The 18,941-nt window shown below is 46.4% G+C and overlaps 3 protein-coding genes across 5 annotated transcripts; 2 read left to right on the forward strand and 1 right to left on the reverse strand.

Annotated features, from left to right (window-relative positions):
* Positions 1-13: 13 nt before the first annotated feature.
* On the reverse strand, positions 14-17,640 carry ELL3 (elongation factor for RNA polymerase II 3). 2 transcript variants are annotated; one of them, XM_043434292.1, is made up of 13 exons: positions 17,543-17,640; positions 9,308-9,371; positions 3,182-3,315; positions 2,913-2,948; positions 2,449-2,564; positions 2,119-2,320; positions 1,950-2,029; positions 1,742-1,817; positions 1,385-1,559; positions 1,253-1,295; positions 974-1,145; positions 704-748; positions 14-626 (listed from the first exon to the last, which is right to left on the reverse strand). In XM_043434292.1, exons 3-13 carry the CDS (start codon positions 3,311-3,313, stop codon positions 516-518), a joined length of 1,188 nt encoding a protein of 395 aa, XP_043290227.1. In that variant the 5' UTR covers positions 3,314-3,315; positions 9,308-9,371; positions 17,543-17,640; the 3' UTR covers positions 14-515. The 2 variants fall into 2 exon arrangements, with proteins under 2 accessions (XP_043290227.1, XP_043290226.1); XM_043434291.1 differs by lacking the exon at positions 9,308-9,371 and having other exon boundaries at positions 17,543-17,634.
* On the forward strand, positions 4,999-5,584 carry LOC122419603 (proteasome maturation protein). Its single transcript, XM_043434296.1, has one exon. The coding sequence runs from the start codon at positions 5,059-5,061 to the stop codon at positions 5,482-5,484; it is 426 nt and encodes a 141-aa protein (XP_043290231.1). The 5' UTR covers positions 4,999-5,058; the 3' UTR covers positions 5,485-5,584.
* Positions 17,042-18,885, forward strand: SERF2 (small EDRK-rich factor 2). Of its 2 annotated transcripts, none has more exons than XM_043434293.1 (3): positions 17,042-17,195; positions 17,820-17,928; positions 18,526-18,885. In XM_043434293.1, exons 1-3 carry the CDS (start codon positions 17,189-17,191, stop codon positions 18,809-18,811), a joined length of 402 nt encoding a protein of 133 aa, XP_043290228.1. In that variant the 5' UTR covers positions 17,042-17,188; the 3' UTR covers positions 18,812-18,885. The 2 variants fall into 2 exon arrangements, with proteins under 2 accessions (XP_043290228.1, XP_043290229.1); XM_043434294.1 differs by having other exon boundaries at positions 17,045-17,195; positions 18,549-18,885.
* The last annotated feature ends 56 nt before the right edge of the window (positions 18,886-18,941 follow it).

The raw sequence follows: 18,941 nt of genomic DNA on the forward strand, positions 1-18,941 counted from the left end.
GGAAAACATAAACTTGACACAGAAGCAATCAGTTTTAATTTTTTTAGCCGTGTTTGTAAAAGAATTCACTTCTAGTACATGGGTAACACCCAAGCCCTTTCCCATTATATCCTGTTGTATTACTAGTTCCTTTAGCTTTGTTACCAAAGATTTTTTCAGGGAGGCTACCAGGTAAATTCTAATGTTCTCAAGGTATCTTGTCTTGGAGATGGTGTCACTTCTCAGGATTTGAAAATGACTTGGCTGAACTAAAGGTGGAAAAGCCAAGCCTCTGCTACTTTTCCTAGTTTTCAGTTACTGGATAACTCCTGGGCACAGCTGTGGAGTCTTGGCACTGTGCCCATGCCCTAAAAGTTTAAATATGGTAATAATGAAAACCAAACTTCAAGAACCTAGAGCAGTTCTCCTACTTGCCATTACGGACTCAACAATACGAAGAGCAGACAACTGTCCTCTTAGTTAATAGCTGCTGTTTTCTTCCATATCACACTAGGGTAAAGAGCCATGTGTCCGCTTCAGCTGCCCCTGTTCTTTTCCTCAAACTCCAAGATGAGACCTTTGATGTGGGACAGTTTCTGATGCAAGTACTCACAGCGGCGCTTCTCTTCCCTGTAACCTGGGTACCGCTGCAGAGAAAAAGTGCCCATGTCAAAAAAAAAAGTCAATTCTGCCTTCTTGCTACCATTCCCAGGCCCGGTCTTACCTTCCTGAACTTTTTATATTCCTGGACTATCTTTTCTTCCAGCACCTGAAACAGAAAATGTTAGCACTAAGTTTAACCTTGAGAAAAACTCCAACTCTCTTAGGGACTAAAGTAGCTTCATATTATGCCAAATTATGCAGACTTAATTTTTCTCTCAAAACAGACTTGCTTGTCACTTTGGTCATTGAACAGACATACTTAATGGGCAATTAGCAGGGAGTTTATGGCCAGTAGAACTTGAAAGCCAGCCTGGGTTCATCCAGTCCTTACCTTGTGTTCTGGAGTTCCTCGCTGAACACTGTTCATCTCAGCTGCCAGCTCTATGAACCTTTGGCTTGCAGCCCCAACACGAGCATGCAGGATGCGGTATTCAGCATAATCTGTCTCAAAGTCCTGCTCGTAGGCATGTTGCTGTTCTGCGCTGTGGATGGCCCTGTATTGCCTGCCAGGAGCAGAGTGTTGTCACCATCAGTAACATTGACCCCCCAAAGCTTCCAGCTCCCAGGAATGTACAAGGCTTGATAAAATTGGAAATGGCAAGGGACTCACAGGAGGTAATCTGGTACTTCTTCAGGGTTTGGGGATTCAGAATCTAGAAAGGAAACAAGACATGAAGGTGATGATAACACTTTTTCTTTTCCCCCTCCCCACAATGGCAGTTTCACCCTCTCTTTAACTCACCTGCTTGAACTGAGGGACTGTGCTCCAGCCTGGGACCCACATCTTCATCTTTATCTTCTTGCTCCCAATCTTCCTCCTGTAAGTCCTGACTGGGCAGTCCTTGTAGGGGACTTGGAGCTAGAGTTCTGAGCCTCTTTTGTTTTAGTTCTACCATAGCTGCAGGCGCTGGACGTTTCTGTTGGGAACATATCTCAGGAACATAAACAGTAAGCCAGAAGCCGCCTATTGTGCCCTTCTCTTGACAATTACTTCCACATAATGAGCTCTGGGATCATGAAAATGATAAGCTCTCAGTTTTAAAATGTTAGCCTCATTGGACACAACTCTCTTAGAAAAACCCTTGCTATTACAACTTACCTTGTCCACATGTTTCTGGCTAGCAGATGGAGGCAGCGCCTGATCAGGATCTCTGTTTGGAAGAAGGGTCTGGTTCCTAGGAGAGGAAATAGAGATCAAGCCCAGGGTAGGAAGGAAGTAGGGCTCCATCTCTTATCACAGCATTTAGAGTGGCGATTAGAGAGGAATACCAGAGCGCCCTGGGTTAGTCCCACCCTGCTCCAAGTACCTCACTTCCCACTGTGCCATGTGCTCCCTCGAGGATCCTGGGAGTGACTGTCCTTGGCTGCTTGCCAGTGGTTCTGGCACCTGGCAGGGAAAGTGGCAGGGGCACATGGCTCCCTAGGTTTCAGGCTTTGCCCCACCTTATCCTAACTCCCTGCACTTTCTGGCCTCACCTCTTCTAGTGCCATCTGTGACTGTGAAATTGTGTCTCCTTCAGGATAGTCTCCCACACTCTTCCAGCTCTCACGATCCCTGGCATCTCCAGTCCGGTTGTGTCTCTGAACTGAAGATGGAGCTGGGATAGAATCCATAGCTGCCCAAATCGTGAGGCGCTCCTTGAGTGGACCCAGGCAGTGGAGACGGTTAGGCCCAGACCTGGGAAAAGGCGGTTAAAAACACACACACACACACATAAAACTGAAGGGTGGAGAACTTTTAAGGAACTGTGGACATCCCCTTCCCTGACTTACCACAAATTCTTACCTGCTACCCATTTTCCTTACCTGCCTAGGCGTTGGCATACAAGGTCCAAGCCAGGACCACCAGCGCCCTCCTGGCCACACTGAGACGCTATGAAGGAAAAGAGGCAGGACCAGTGGGGACCTGGGAGCCTCAGGTACTGTGGGTGAAAGGAGACAGTAAACCCCATGAAAGTCAGTTCCTCCTCCCCAACCAATGCTGTTCCTGCCTGAACCAGCCGAAGACCAAAGATGGGTCCCATGGGGCTCGTTAGCACACGAGGTGCAGCTGGGCCCGAGTTCCTCAGGAGGTTAAGTCGCCGAAGTCTCTTCAACCGCAGCCTCTTGGGACCAACCCCAGCAGCCCCGATTTCCCCCATTTTGGGTTCAGTTCTCGAAATTTCATCAGACCGTGACTGCTCTCAGCCTCTCGCCCTGACGGTCCCTTCCTGAAGCCCATGTCTGTTCTCCCTGCTCTTCACCTCTACACAACCCAGACCCGCGCTTACCCCTCGGTTCCCTTGGAAAGCAATCACCGGCCGAACCTGCGGGCAGAGCACAGACTTGAGCCAAGAGCAGCAGAAGCGGCGTCCCCAGGACCGGCGTCGGGAGCCCGGGGTGGGGGGACTTGCCTAGCGGGCTTCACTTGAAGAGATGGGGAGGCCAGAGCCCGAGGATGCTGCTATCCACCCCCAGGTCCCTTCGCCGGAGTCGCCGGCTGAGGCCCGACCTCCGGAGAGGCAGAGGATAGAGAGAATGGGGCCTGGGCCAGCCGTACCTGTTGCTGATGACACTCCTGCAGCGCCCGCAGCGCTGCGTCGTTGAGCCTGAGCAGTAGGAGGCTGGTCCGGGCAGCCGGGGTGAAGCAGAGCTGGAGCTTCCCACTCAGAAGCTCCTGGGGTCCCTCCATGGCTGCGAGGTTCAGGGGCAGGTAGAGCGGGAGCCACAGACCCGGGCCACTACCACCTCGGCTGTGCAGGGCTGGGCTGGCACACCCGGGTGCCCAGGTAGGCCCCGCCCTCCGCCGGGACCCCACCCCCGGCCCCACCCACAGCCGGCGCCACCCCTGGGATTTCCCAGTCGCCAGGGGCGGCACCTCGCTCTCCCCCAGATGTTAGCAGCACCAACCCCAGCGTTTTTTTCTTGGATGGGCGGGCAGCTCTTTGGGCTTTCTCAAGAGGCTCTCTCAGTTCCGGAGAGAAAGTCTGCGGCCAGCTTCAGACGCCTCACCCGAGTCCCCAGTCCTGCCTGAGTTTTTCTACCTAATCTGAACTCAAGAGCTGCGGTCTCTAAGTGAAGCTGAACCTGCAACCCCCTAGAGGGTTTTAGATGCAGAAGGGCTGGAGATAGCGACTGGTTGCGGGGCGGGGCCAGCTCATCACGCCAAGAGCCCCAAGGAACCAGAGGAGGGCAGACCCGAGGGGCGATTTCCGAGGCCAGCACCTGGTGTAGCCTTTTGACTTTTCCCAGCCAGCGGTACTCCTGCTGACCCGAAACTAGCTTCTAAGAATGAAGAGGAAATCGGGCCCGGTGGGTGTGGCGGCAGGCGAGAAGCTTGACTTCCCAAGCTGGAGCGCCCCCCATTGATGGGCAGAGATGCGGGCAGTGGTTGATGGCAGGGGAGTTGCAGGACAGGCAAGAGACAGAACTCAGTCCCAGGTCTCCATTCCTGGCCTGTACACGGGAGATTGGTGGAGACTGGTGTGAAAGAGAGCTGGCTCACTCGCTTGGGAGGACCAAGAGGTGCCGCGAAGTTGCCAGACATCCCAGAGGTTCAGATCCTGCTGCAGTGAAACCCCAGGACCAATAATCTCCTGTCGGCCCTTGACCTCTCTGCTTGGCCCTGTTTCCCAAAAGCCCTGGTGGTGTTCTCTTTCCTGGCCAGGATACCTCTGCTAAATCCCTGGTGACCTTAATGACCTTACATTTGTGAAAACTCATCAAATTGTACACTTAAAATGTATCTATTTTAATGTCTGTAAATGTACCTCGATAAAGTTGCTTGGTTACTTTTTTTTTTTTTAAGTGAAAGCTCAGAGTCTTGACGACCAGGGAACTCCCTGAAGTTGATTTTTAAATCTAACTTCAACAACAAAGCATTGACCTAGCCCTCTCCTCAGGCCGTCTGCTTCTCTGGGTAACAATTTCCTAATTTGATAAACAGTTGTGGTAGTGGGTAGAGTTGGTCTCCCAGAGTCCTTTTGATTCTCAGATGATATCTGTGGCCTTTTGTTGGATTTTCTTGGATTTAAACTCAAAGGAGTGATTACAGGGGTTAAAATGTCCAAAGAGGTGTGAAGAAGCAATGCTGTAGGAGGCAACTAGGGAAGACATTTGAGGAAGAGAGAAGGGAGGTGGGGATCTAACAGTGTCAGGATCTCTGTATGTTACTTAATCCCTACAGCAACTTTTTAGAATGAGTATCATTATCCACATTTTTCATTTATTCATTCAACAAATATTTACTGAGCACTTATTCTGTCCCTGACACTGTACTAGATCCTTGGGATACATCAATGAACAGATTCTTGTTTTGGGAGCACTTATATCCTAGAGGGGAAGGAGACAGTAGATATGCATCAAAGAAATAAACATAAGGCGGCGGGGCCGGCTGACCGTCAAGGGGAGAGCTTCTGTACGCTGAGCGAGTCGAAAATGAATGCCAGAGGACTTGGATCCCAGCTAAAGGACAGTATTCCAGTTACTGAGCTGTCAGCAAGTGGACCTTTTGAAAGTCATGATCTTCTTCGAAAAGGTTTTTCTTGTGTGAAAAATGAACTTCTGCCCAGTCATCCTCTTGAATTATCAGAAAAAAATTACCAGCTCAACCAAGATAAGATGAACTTCTCCACACTGAGAAACATCCAGGGTCTTTTTGCACCACTAAAACTACAGATGGAATTCAAGGCAGTACAGCAGGTTCAGCGTCTTCCATTTCTCCCAAGCTCAAACCTTTCACTGGATATTTTGAGGGGTAATGATGAGACTATTGGATTTGAAGATATTCTTAATGACCCATCACAAAGTGAACTAATGGGAGAACCGCATTTGATGGTTGAACATAAACTTGGCTTGCTGTAATGCTGTGTGCTGTTCATGGAAGTAGAGGGACTGCGTCTTGTTTATAGTTGTCTTTTTCCTATAATTTGATGTGCGCAACATTAAAAGTACTAACACGTGAGAAAAAAAAAGAAATAAACATAAGAAATATAGTGAATATTATAAAAAAAAGAGAAAGAAAACTTAAAATTTTTTTAAGTAAAAACAAAACAAAAAATATAGTATATGTTAAAAGGTAATAAGAGCTATAGTAAAAAAAAAGAGAGAGAGAGAGAGCAAGGTAGAAGGTTTGGAAATGGAGGAGGAAGAAGAGGGTGGAGAGGGCTGGCTGTATATTAAGTAAGGTGATCCAAGAAGGCCTTGTGGAGAAAATGAAATTTGAGCAATGTCTTTTTTCTTTTTTCTCCCCCCTCCGCCCGTTTTTTTAAATGGCCATGCTTCGTGGCTTGTAGAATCTTAGTTCCCCAACCAGGTTTTGAACCCAGGCCCTCAGCAGTGAAACCATTGAGTCCTAACCACTGGATCACCAAGGAATTTACCCCCCACACAGGCACCTTTTTTTTTTTAGTGGGAGCAATATCTTTTTTTGGGGGGGAGGGGAGCAATATCTTAAAGGAAGTGAGGGGACTGGCCAAGCTACACAGTTGGAGGAACTGTTTTCTAGGCACAGGAGCTAACTAGCTGGTGCAAACTCTGTAAGTCAGGAGTATGTGTGGGTAGTGTGAGGAATAGCCAAGGCCAGTGTAACAGGAACAAGGTAACTGAGGAAGAGAGTAGTGAGAGATGAAGTCAGGAAAGTAAGAAGCAGGGGTGGGTCCTTGTGGGCCACTGTAAGGACTTTGGCTTTTACTTGGAGTGAAATGAGGAGTCAAAGTAGGGTTTTGAGCAGAGGAATCACATGAAGTCACTTCTATTTTTAAAGGCTCACTGTGGTTGTTGTTAAGAATAGACTGTAGGGGAGAAGAATAAAAGTAGTGTGACCTGTTAGGAGAATATTGCAGTAATCCAAGCTAGAGATGGTGGCAACTTGCACCAGGACCAGAGGTGGGAGAAGGGACAGGGTTCTGGACATATTGAGGGTAGAGCTGACAGGATTCCCTGATGGATTGAATGTGACATGTGATAGAGAAACGGCATCAAGAATAACTGGGATTTTTGGCCAGAACAACGAGAAGGATGAAACTGTCATCAGCTGAGGTAGGAAACATTGCTGGTGGAAGAGGGTTAGTTCTGAGTTGTCTATTAGAATCCACATGGGGGTGTGGAGCATGAAGTTGTACAGATAAGTTTGGAGATGGTGAGGGATGACCAGGCTAGACATGTAAACTTGGTAGCATTAAACAGATGCATAGCATTAGGTTGGTGCAAAAGTAATTGCAGTATTGCATTGTTGAACTTTGCCATTTGATATTGGAACCACCAATTGAGAGACTCACTGAAGCTGATCCTCTTACAACTACACAGAATTTGCTCAAGAACTCAACATCGACCATTCTACAGTCATTTGGCATTTGAAACAAACTGGAAAGGTGAAAAAGCTCGATACGTGCGTGCCTCGTGAGCTGACAGAAAATTTAAAAATCATCATTTTGAAGTGTTGTCTTTGCTTATTCTATTCAACAACAATGAACCATTTCTTGATCAGATTGTGATGTGCAACAAAAAGTGGATCGTACCTAGAAGCAGCGGTTGGACCTACAAGAAGCTCCAAAGTACTTCCCAAAGCCAAACTTCCACCCAAAAAAGGTCACGGTCACTGTTTAGTGGCCTGCTGCCAGTCTAATTCACTAGAGCTTTCTGAATCCCAGTGAAACCGTTATATCCAAGAAGTATGTTCAGCGAATCGATGAGATGCACCCAAAACTGCAATACCTGCATCTGGCATTGGTTTACCGAAAGGGCCCAATTCTTCTCCACAACAATGCCTGACCACATGTCTCATGTGCTTCAAAAGTTGAACAAATTGGTGTACAAAGTTTTGCCTCATCCACCATATTCAACTGATCTCTTGCCAACCAACTACCACAACTTTTTGCAGAGAAAATGCTTCCACAACCAGCAAGGAGGCAGAAAATGCTTTCCAAAAGTTCCTCAAATTCTGAAGCACGTATTTTTATGCCACAGGAATAAATCAACTTATTTCTCATTGGCAAAGATGTGTTGATTGTAATGGTTCCTATTTTGATTAATAAAGATGTGTTTGGAGCCTAGTTATAATGATTTAAAATTCACAATTGAAAACCACAATTAGGTTTTCACCAACCTAATATTTAAAGCCATAGGGCTGGATGACTCATCCAAGAAGACATAGAACAGCCTCAAGGATTACACCCTAAGGGTACTCCAATCTCTAGATATAAGTCAGGGGGAAGAAAAGTAAAGGCAATTGAAAGGCAGTGAGAAAGGAGGGAAAAGAGAGTGTGATGTTCTGAAAGCCAAGTGAAAACTATGTTTCAAAGAAAAGAGAACTGTGTCAAACGCCATAGAGAGGGACTTCCCTGGTGGTCTAGTGGTGAAGTCTCTAAACTCCCAATGCAAAAAAACCCACAAAACTCCTAATGCAAGGGGCCCCAGTTTGATCCCTGGCCAGGGAACTAGTCCCTACATGCCACAACTAAAGATCCCAAGTGCTACAACTAAGACATGGTGTGGCCAAATAAATAATAAATAAATTTTTTAGACTGCCACAGACAGGCCAAGTAAAATGAAGATTAAGAACTGACCACTGTGATGAAAATATTTTAAAACAGACAGCAGCGGTGGTTGCACACATCTGTGGATTACACTAAAAACCATAAAATTGTATGTACACTTCAAATGGGTTAATTGTATGATATGTGAATTATATTTCAACAAAACCATTACAGAAGAAGAATTGACCACTGGGTTTAGCAATGTGGGTTCATTGACAACCTTCATAAGAGCAGTTCTGGTGAAATGGTAAGGTGAAAGCCTGATTGGAGAAGGTTTAAACAGAATGATAGATAAGGCATCTACAGAGGCTATAAGGAACTTAAGCTTTGCTAAATACAGAGCAAAGAAATAGGGAGTCAATTGTTAGGGGAAATAAGATCAAGAGAAAGGTTTATGGTGGGAGTAAGGGCATATTTGTATGCTGGTGAGAATTATTTGGGGAATATCCCCCAAACTTTGATGATGTAGGAAAGAGAAGAGGGTTGCTAAAGTGGCATTCTTGAGTAGGATAGAGGCAGTGGGATCTATTCAGGATTGGCTACTCAAAGGAGCATGGATGGTTAATCTATAGGAGAAGGCCACATGGACAGAGAAGGTAGGTGCAGGTGCAAAAGATTGGTAGAGGTGTGGATTTCCCTGGTGACACAGTAGATAAAAATCTGCCTGCCAATGCAGGGGACATGGGTTCGATCCCTGGTCTGGGAAGATTTCACGTCCCATGGGGCAACTACTGAGCCTGTGTGTGCTACAACTATTGAAGTTCAAGTTTCTAGAGACTGTGCTCTTGCAACAAGAGAAGCCACTGCAATGAGAGGCCCAAGCACCACCACGAAAGAGTAGCCCACGCTCACTGCAATTAGAGAAAGCCCTGCAAATCAACAAAGACCCAGTGCAGGCAAATATAAAATTAATAAAATTATAAACAAAAAAGACTGGTAGGTGTGGAGAAAGTCTGGGGGAGTGCTCTTCTGATTGCTTCTGTCTTCTCAGCGAAGCAGGAAGCAACTGAGAAAGAGTATGAGGATGAAGGAGGAGCAATAGGAGTTTAGGGATAAAAATGGTGTGAAATAATTGCCTAGAAGGGCGAGTGAGTTAGGAATGTGCCCAATGCTAAGGACTGAGGAGAAAACCAAAGTTTAGAGGAGCTTACCCAGGGTCCCGGAGCAGAGGTTCTAAAACTGTCTGCAGACCATAGAACTCAGGAATTCTGTGAGCTTGGAAAGGGGAAAATGACACCTTTATTTTCAGTAACCTTAATAAAATGTAACATCTCCTTCAGTTATGAATGTAGGCACAAACCACTTGTACTGGCAGTAATGATGTTCTCACAAAGAGAAATGAGAAGTATTTTCATTTCATATCACATTTGTTGGAGCGATAGCTAAACCCCATTTGCACTCATCACCACTTTATAATTACAATTGTTATTACCATTACAATTCTTATTGCCTCAATCTTTTATATTACGCATTGATAAAAATGCAGTTACTATACCAGAAGCATTTTAATATTTTGATAACTATATATGAATATAATCATTTATGCCATTTATGGTCCCATGCAGTCTTAATTTTTTAATTGTGGCAAAATACACATAACAAAATTTATCATCTTCACCATTTTTTTTTTTTAATCTTCACCATTTTTAAAGGTACAGCTCAGTAGTGTTAATAGTACAGTAGTGTTAGTGGTAAGGCTTCCTAAGTGGCTCAGTGGTAAAGAAACTGCCTGTCAATACAGGAGACCCTGGAGACACAGGTTTGATCCCTGGGTCAGGAAGATCCCCTGGAGGAGGAAATGGCAACCCACTCCAGTATTTTTGACTGGAAAATCCTATGGACAGAGGAGCCTAGCAAGGTACAGTCCATGGGGTCGCAAAGAGTCAGACATGACTTAGCAACTGAGCGTGCACACAGTGTTAATTGTACAGGGCTTGCACATTGCTGTGTAACCAATCTTCAGAACCCTTTTCACCTTGTAAAACTGAAACTCTGTACTTATTAAACAAGAACTCTTCATTTCCCCCTCCTCCCAGTTCCCACTGACAGAAAGTCCCTGCTTCTTCCTGTTTCACTAAATGTGACTACTTTAGATACCTCCTAAGTGCAGTCTTATAGTATCTGTCTCTTTGTGACTGGCTTATTTCACTTTGCATAATGTCGAGGTTCATCCATGTTGTAGCATCTGTCAGGATTTCCTTCCTTTTTAAGGCTAAATACGATTCCATGGTATATATATCCCACATTTTCTTTGTCCATTAATCTGTCAATAGACATCTGGGTTGCTTCTTATTGCTTGGCTATTGTGAATAATATGAATATGGATGTACAGATACCTTGGGTGTGTTTTAAAAAATATTTTATTTTTGGCTGTGCTGCATCTTCATTGCTGCCCTTGGGCTTTCTCTAGTTGTGAAGAGTGGGGGCCTTGCTTTAGTTGTGGTGCATAGGCTTCTGCTTGGGGTGGCTTTTCTTGTTGCAGATCACAGGCTCCATGGTGCTCAGTAGTTGTGGCACATGGCTTTAGTTGCTCCACAGCATGTGGAATCTTCTCGGAGCAGGTATTGAACTGATTGGCAGGTGGAGTCTTAACCACTGGACCACCATGGAAGTCCCCCATTGGTGTATTTTAAAACCTTTTTTCACAAGGGATCCTTAAGCTTTACCAGACTGCTTTCTGGCCTAATTTTCTGGACTATTTCTTCAACTTTTATCTTCCAACTCTTCTATCATATTTTTAATTTCCAAGAGCTGTTTATTTTCTGAATTTTTTTTTTTTTTTCCTAGCTCCCCTGTTTTTGTTCAATAGCCTCTTCATTTCTAAGGATAGTAATTACAGTCCCCTCTCCCCACCTTTTTTTGTTGTTGTTGTTGTTCCTGGAATTGTTTCTAGTCCTCTTTGAGCTTACTTTCTGTTTCTGTTTTGCTTTGACCTATTTTTATGTTGAGTGTTTTCTTCAGTGCTTGCTGATCCTCGGCTATCTACTCATCTCTACAAGGCACTAAAATCCAACTAGAAGTTTAGTACTCATGGAGAGGACTGGTTGCAGTTTACAATAAATTTACTGGATTATTTCATTATGTGATCCCTCTAATTAATCTATTTATTCAAGCTTTTTCCCATCTCAGGGCCTTGGCATATGCTATTTCTATTGTTTGTCTATTGCTTAAAAAGTATTTGGAGGAAGTAACAGAAATCTGACTCAAGACACTTTACTCAAAAAACAAATATGGTGGTTTTCATAGCAGGAAGCTCAGAGAGAGAACAAATGTTACAGTTGATTTATTCAGTGGCCCAAGAGCATCATCAAGGAGCCAATTTCCTCCTGCCACTCACTTTGCTTCAACTTAAGGATTGTGCTTCAAAGAAGCCAAAAGCAGTTAAGGGCTATGTGAATGAATCCTTATTCAAGTCAAAGAGAAAGAGCTCCACAATGGAACAAAAGTCCCTCCCTTTGGTCTTGTTACCAAAAGCTAGGCCTCTCTGTACACTGGTGGCAAATCAAATCCTGGATACAGGGCTTCCCTCATGGTTCAGTGGTAAAAAATTCCTCTGAATGCAGGAGATGCTAGGTCAGGAAGATCCCCTGGAGAAAGAAATGGCAACCCACTCCAGCAGTCTTGCCTGGGAAATCACATGGTCAAAGGAGCCTGGCAGGCTACAAAGGGTTGCAAGTTACACATGACTGAGCGGCTTAAAAAAACAGTAACAGCAACAAAAACAAATCTTAGAGACAGAGTTTTGGGGTTGATTTTGTAGATCTTTTTTTCTTCTCTTATATTCTTGACTATATAAGTTCCTTTAACAGGACACAGAGTTTTGGAAGACGCAGAAAAGGATAGCCTTATTGATGCACTGGGCTTCTGCCTTGAAAAACCATCTGCACCCCAGAGAAGTTGATGAGGGTTTTTAAAACAGTGGGTCAAAAGTGGGGTCTGACAAGATTAGGGTGTGAGCAGGGCTTGCACTCCTTTAATATCCTCTCAGGTGGTTGATCTCCTAATCTTTTTTAAAAAATCTATTTATTGTTGACTGTGCTGGGTCTTCATTACTGGGTGGGCTTTTCTCTAGTGAGGCAGGGCTCTAGCGCATGTGGGCTTTTTAGTTTCAGCAGGTGGCCTTAACAGTTGCAACTCCCAGGCTCTGCAGCACAGGCTCAATAGTAGTGGTGAACGTGCTTAGTCACTCTGAGGCATGTGGGATCTTCCTGGATCAGGGATTGAACCCGTGTCTCCTGCATCAGCATGTGGATTCTTTTAACACTGAGACACCAGGGAAGCCCCTCCTAATCTTATGAGCTTCTGCTGGTCCCTTTAGTCTTGCCTCAGGTGGTTTCTTGGCTTCTCCTCCCTCAATTCTCAATGTTCCAAACACGGAGGCTGGAGTCTTGCCTACAAGAAATGGGGAACACAAAGTCTTCCATCTTTGGGACCCCCACAGGACTCTGCTTGGTTTCACTCTGATCAGACCTATTTAGGTCACAGGCTAACTCCCGAACCAATAACTGTCACCAGATGAATACCATGCACCGTTTAGGGAGGGATTCCTGAGACAATCAATGCTAAGACTGATGAATTTACTTTGATTGACTTAGCGATTCAGTTCCACCCTTGGAACTCAGGGAGGAAGGAAAGAAGTTCCTAAAACCATTGCTCTTCCTTGTTAAAGGAGGGATGTTAGAAATGTTAGGGATTCAGCTGCATGGCTGGAACCCTCTTCTACTTTTCCTACAGCTGGCTCCAGGCCTCAGTTTAAAAGTGACCACAGGGAATTGCTTGGTGGTTCAGTGGTTAGGACTCCACGCTCTAACTGCAGAGGGCCCAGGTTTGATACCTGTTTGGGAAACTAAGATCTCATAAGCTGCGTGGCACAGCCAAAAAAAAAAAAAAAAGTCAACACAGAAGTGGGGTTTTCCCATTATTCTTTGTCCTTACACTTTTGTTTCTTTTTAACACTTAAAGTAAGCTGTAATTTCATATTGTTTGGTTTGGCTACTTGTAAATTGTTAAACATCCTCCACTAAAGTGTTGGGTTACCCTGGTGGCTCAGACAGTAAATATTCTGCCTGCAGTGCAGGAGACCTGTGTTTGATCCCTGAGTCAGGAAGATCTGGAGAAGGGAAATGACTACCCACTCCGGGAATCTTGCTTGGAGAATTCCATAAAGAATATGAAAGAACCCAGGAATCAATACTATCTTCCTCTCTAACTGAATCTCCAAATATATATATATATATACATATATATTAATATTTCCTTTTATTTATTTATTTGGCTCCATTGGGTCTCTTACTTGTGGCACACAGGATCTTCGATCTTCATCGTGGTACGTGGGATCTTTAAGTATGTCACTCAAACTTAGCTGTGGCATGTAGGATCTAGGTTGTGAGTTCATAGTCTTAGTCTCTTGGACCACCAGGACAACTTCTCCAAAAATATATTTTGAAGCTGCACACTTTTGCCATTTCTGCTGCCACCATTTCAGCCCAAGTAACTATCTTCTGTGCCCTGATGTAATGGACATCTTTTATCTGTCTAGCATCCTCCTTTTCTGGGGAGTAAACTCTCTTTCTTTGATAAACCTGTTCCTTCCCCATACTAACCAAATGGTTAGCAGAACCAAATGGTTCTGCTGGGGGCTGCTCTCATTATATTCTGCTTCACAACCACCTCCCCACCACAAAGGTGGGCACCTAAACCATAAGAGCTCTGACCTGGGGTTTTAAACACTGAATTTAAAGGACGAGACTCAGAACTTCTCTCTTGGACATGGTGTGAAATTTGAGGGCAGGGACCATTTGAAGCCATTTCCTATCATGTCAAGGGATCAGGATCTGAGAGAACAGAGCAAAAATAAGAGATGGGGAGGCATCCCCCTGTTACTGGTTTTAGTTTCCCCTACAATCATTCACGTTGCAGCCCATGTCCTAGTTTGGTTACGTAAACCAATAAATTCCCCTTTCTGCCTAAATTGATCTTAACTTCATTTCAATGATCTGTTACCCAGTTAGGCCTAGCATCCTGGATGTCTGTGAGAGCCTCCTGACTGGTCTCCCCATTTCCATTTATCTGTTCTAATCCACTTTCTTCCCACAGAGTGATCTCTTAAAAAAAGAAATTTACATCCTGATGAATATCAGGGGCTGGGTTAAACTCTCAGCCTCACCCTTTACTGTCTGTGCTTCCTTGGGAAAGTTATTTAACCTGACTGTGCCAAAATTTCTAAATCAGTAGAAAGGGGATAATGACACCTCAAATGGTCATTGTAAGGTCCAAATAAGAAAAGTATACTTAATAAGCACTCACTGTTAGCTAGTAGTGGTATTAGCAGTAGTGACTCAGAGCATATAACTACCCTGCCTACTTTCTGACCTAGTTTCATACCATGCTCACCAGGCATCAGTTGGCTTGCCTATTACTTGTCAATACTATCTAATACCTATTGACTAACCCAGGTGGCATTAGTGGTAAAGAACCCACCTCCCAATGCAGGAGACATAAGATATATGGGTTTACACAGGTTCGATCCCTGGGTTGGCATGCAACCTGATCCAGTATTCTTGTCTGGAAAATCCCATGGACAGAGAAGCCCAATGGGCTATGGTCCACAGGGTCGTAAAGAATTGAACACAACTGAAGCAACTTAGTATGCACGCATGCATGCTTATATATGTATTATATATATAGAGAGAGCTTCTTCTTTTTCTCTATACTATATGTTCTATGAGTCTGGTGATACATATGTTTTATTCATCACTGTAAACCTAGTGACTAATACAATAGATGGTACATCCTTGGTGCAAAACACAATGAATATTTATCCAAAGAATGAGTGACTTCTTTGGCAATTTCAGGATAAGTTAGATTAGAAGGAGTTGCGGCAATCAGCCTAGGTTTTGTTAGGATTGGAAACAGACTCTCGAACAAGGGGATAGTGTTGGGTAAGTTAAGTAAGAGGAGACTGGTCACAGGGTTGTTCTACTCTGTCTCTGCTGGAGCTGATAAAGAGGTAGCATGTGCCAAGAGAGAAATTGCTTCCTCATCCTGCACTATTTCACTCATCCTTGGCTAGCTAGGCTTTCTCCATGGGGCTGGCTCTGTAGTCTCTCTAAATGCAAGGGGACCATGGGAACCTGGGGCTAGGAAAGCAGAGAGTCCCACTTCTTTTTGTGAACCGTGGTCTGTCTGTGGCTCTAGGTCTGCGATGCTGTCCCTATCCTTGAAGTCCAGTTTCCTCATCTACTCACTGTATATGTGGGATCCTTAAATCCCACCTCACCTCCTTCTCTGCTTCAGAGCCTTGGATCTCCATTTTCTCTAATTTAGTCCCTCTCAACTCCAACTCCCAACCTGAGTTAAAGTGGAAGTACTTTCTCTACCCTCTGACTGTTGGCCAGTGACCATAGTTCTTCACCCCATGGGCCTCTCCTCCTGATACAGCAGCTGGCTCTCCATGAGCCAGTGATCCAAGAGAGAGAGGAAAGCAAAAGTCACTATGTCTTTTAGCATCAGAAGTGATGAATCACCAGATGCCGTTTTTTTAAATTTACTAAATAAATATGAATTTTGCATTATATCCTGCATTTGAAACTGATACAAGGACTTCCCTGGAGGTCTTGTGGTAGGATTTGGTGCTTTCAGCCCAGGTTCAATCCCTGGTCAGGGAACTGAAATCCCCATAAGCACTGCAGGGCAGCACAACTTCCGCCCTCCAAATATGAAAGTTTCAAGTAATAAATAGTAGTAGTTCAGGTGATACCTGGGTATGGCAAAAATTGTGAGGATAATACTGAATGAGGTTTATTGTGCCCCTCCCTGGCCCAGTTTCACGTTGAGAGAGAAGACAGTTTGTAGTTCTAGCCTCATCTTGGTTTTACTGTGGGCACTAGCTGGAGAGGATAAGTTGAAATTTACAACTAATCCTCTCCTGTGAGATTTCCTAAGCATTTCTCCTTTATCCAGAGAAGGAAATGACAACCCACTCCAGTACTCTTGCCTGGAGAATCCTATGGACAGAAGAGCCTGCTAGCCCCAGTCCATGGGGTCGCAGAGCGGGAAACGACAGGGCAACTAACACACTTCTCCTTTATCCAGTGAATTCCTCACGACTGGTGGGGAGTCTTGTAGACATATTAGTGAATCTGGGAATGAGAGGGGGAAATCTAAGCTTCCCGCCCCATTCAACTGCCAATTAAAACCAGGTGTTGCTGGTAGATACAGTATAGCGGAGGAAACGCCAAAGGAGAAATGAACATAGTATGTGCATTTCCCAGTCTCTGAGTCCCTGATACAAGGCCACAGTCTGTGACTTTGGGGTCCTCAAATGCTGCCAAGCTACGTATTTAAAGCTTCTGTGGGCAAATGAGCAGGGCCAAGATTTTTGTACATACTGGATGTGGCCGCGAATCTCTATATTGGAGTTTGGGATGGGCGAACATGTTGGAAGGCAGTTTGTTAAGTTGTTCTGGTACATGATATTGTGCACTCAAGTGTTCAAATAGATGGTTAGTTGGGAAGGATCCTAAGTAATACCGGCGTTTTGTTCCAGTCTTGGTAACAGCACCAGTCGGACCAACTCAGCCCCCGCGAAGCCTCCCCAACTCTGTTCCCCCAGCGTTCCCTCTGGGTGAGTTTGTGTCCCAAACCGTCCCCGTATGAGGTCACTCTGCCAAGTCACGTGCCCGAGCCCGCGGGAGTGCCACATCGCCAGCCGCACCCCTCCACCTCCCCCCGCGCCGACCCTGGTCACGTGACCTGGCCTACTTTCGCTCCACCCGACCTAACGACTTGCTCGGAAAGCCCCGCCCCACGCAGCGCGCTTGGCCTGCGAACCTCCCCTTCTCGTCCGCCGGACTTCCAGCGTGGCCCGCGGCCACATGTGTTTCTTCCTGACCAATAGGAATCGGCGCCAGGGCGCGAAGGGGCGGGGAGTAAAAGACGACTTCGTTACGCTGCGAGAAAGGGGCGGGGCCTGTAACGTCGTACTGAACGAGGGGACGCAACGGAGGCAGGCCGGAGCCGTTGCCGTCGCCATGACCCGTGAGCATTGAGACCCTCTCTCCTTGCCCTTTTCTCCTCCTTTACCCTGAACACGACTGCCGAACCTCGGCATTGACCTCCTTTTGGCTTCCCCAGGGAGACCTTTCTCTGGGAGCGCTCTTTAGCCACCCTCACACTCGGAGCCCGGAAATCGACCCTTTGCCCACCGCTACTTCTTGAGAACCTTCCCCCCCCCCAACCCCCCGGCTCTTAGGCAGGCAAAGGCCCTCCTCGGTTCTCCGCGGTGTGGGAAGAGTTGCGCGCCTGTGATAGACCCAGAGCCCCCTACTCCGGATCCCTGCCCATCCCCCACAGAGACCCAGACCGTCTGCAGACACCGCCACTACCTGTCTGGGTCCTCATGCTGCGCCGAAATTCGAAACACGCCTCCAGCAGGCTCCTCAGAACCGTCCTCTGTCCACTCTCCAGTTTGACCTGCCCCGTGGCAGCTCCCCCCCTCACCTCCCCCGCCGAATCTGCAGCCCAGGCCCCGAAACGGGCCGGTGTCGGCGCCCCGGGAATGAAGTGTGGGAGAGCCTACTGGTGTCTCGTGAGGGGAGAGGGTCGCCGGTGTGCGGCCGGAAAGGCCCTCGCGTCTCACCTTTTAATTTTTTTTTTCACTAGGCGGTAACCAGCGCGAGCTCGCCCGCCAGAAGAACATGAAAAAGCAGAGCGACTCGGTTAAGGGAAAGCGCCGAGATGACGGGCTTTCTGCTGCCGCCCGCAAGCAGAGGTAGCCCCAGGGAGGGGAGGGGAGGGTGGGGTGGGACCTGGGTTTAGACCGAGGGTTGTACCTGGAAAAGTTAGCTCTGAGCTTACATCTGGACTAGCCGTGAGGGGCAGAGTGCATTGTTTCCTCTAGGGTTTTATTCCTCTCACCCTCTAAATTGTTAGTTCACAGCGTTACATACAGGAAGGGACTGGGACGGGTGCTGCCCTCGGTCTGGTTTCTGAGTGCCCCCAGGTCTGACCTTAAGGGCAAGGGCAGGGAGTTTCACATTTCAAATGCAGTAGTGGTTATGACAGCCCCATACTTTTGGCCCTCCTTGCTGTTCATTTGCCCTCCCTTCTCCCAACTTTCTCACTGGTGTGGCGGGGTGTGGTACTCGGCACAGAATAGCGTTGGGCCTGTGTGGCCAGACTTCTTACCCCTTGGGCAACAGCCAGATAGAGACTGACTGCCTTTTGAGCCTCAGCTCTCTTCCTCTTGTTCTCCTAGGGTGGGAATACAGCAGCCATATGCTGAATTTTGTCCCATCCACTTCCATCTTATCCTTTGTGCCCTTCATCCCCCTGCATCTTGTCCTTTTTGCCCTCTGGTACCTCCCAGTGCCCCATCATCTCTACCCCTAGGGACTCGGAGATCATGCAGCAGAAGCAGAAAAAGGCAAACGAGAAGAAGGAGGAACCCAAGTAGCTTTGTGGCTTCGTGTCCAACCCTCTTGCCCTTCGCCTGTGTGCCTGGAGCCAGTCCCACCACGCTCGCGGTTTCTCCTGTAGTGCTCACGGGTCCCAGCACCGATGGCACTCCCTCTGCCCTGAGTCTGCAGCGGGTCCCTTTTGTGCTTCCTTCCCCTCAGGTAGCCTCTCTCCCCCTGGGCCACTCCTGGGGGTGAGGGGGTTACCCCCTCCCAGTGTTTTTTATTCCTGTGGGGCTCACCCCAAAGTATTAAAAGTAGCTTTGTAATTCCTTGAGCGCCTGGTTTGACTGGGGATTTGGGGGGGATGGGGATGGAGGAATGGCTG

This window comes from Cervus canadensis, chromosome 17, assembly GCF_019320065.1.
Source record: "Cervus canadensis isolate Bull #8, Minnesota chromosome 17, ASM1932006v1, whole genome shotgun sequence".
Lineage (NCBI taxonomy): Eukaryota > Metazoa > Chordata > Mammalia > Artiodactyla > Cervidae > Cervus > Cervus canadensis.

What these genes read in the sequence shown, in the direction of transcription:
- LOC122419603 (XM_043434296.1), top strand. Translation starts at nt 5,059, where the DNA reads ATGAATGCCAGAGGACTTGGATCCCAGCTAAAGGACAGTATTCCAGTT.
- SERF2 (XM_043434293.1), top strand. An exon ending in GCTGCCGCCCGCAAGCAGAG is followed by an intron (nt 17,929 to 18,525) that starts GTAGCCCCAGGG and finishes GGTACCTCCCAG; the next exon opens with TGCCCCATCATCTCTACCCC.
- ELL3 (XM_043434291.1), bottom strand. An exon ending in AGGAGTGTCATCAGCAACAG is followed by an intron (nt 2,949 to 3,181) that starts GTACGGCTGGCC and finishes CTCTGCCCGCAG; the next exon opens with GTTCGGCCGGTGATTGCTTT. An exon ending in AATATAAAAAGTTCAGGAAG is followed by an intron (nt 627 to 703) that starts GTAAGACCGGGC and finishes TTTTCTCTGCAG; the next exon opens with CGGTACCCAGGTTACAGGGA.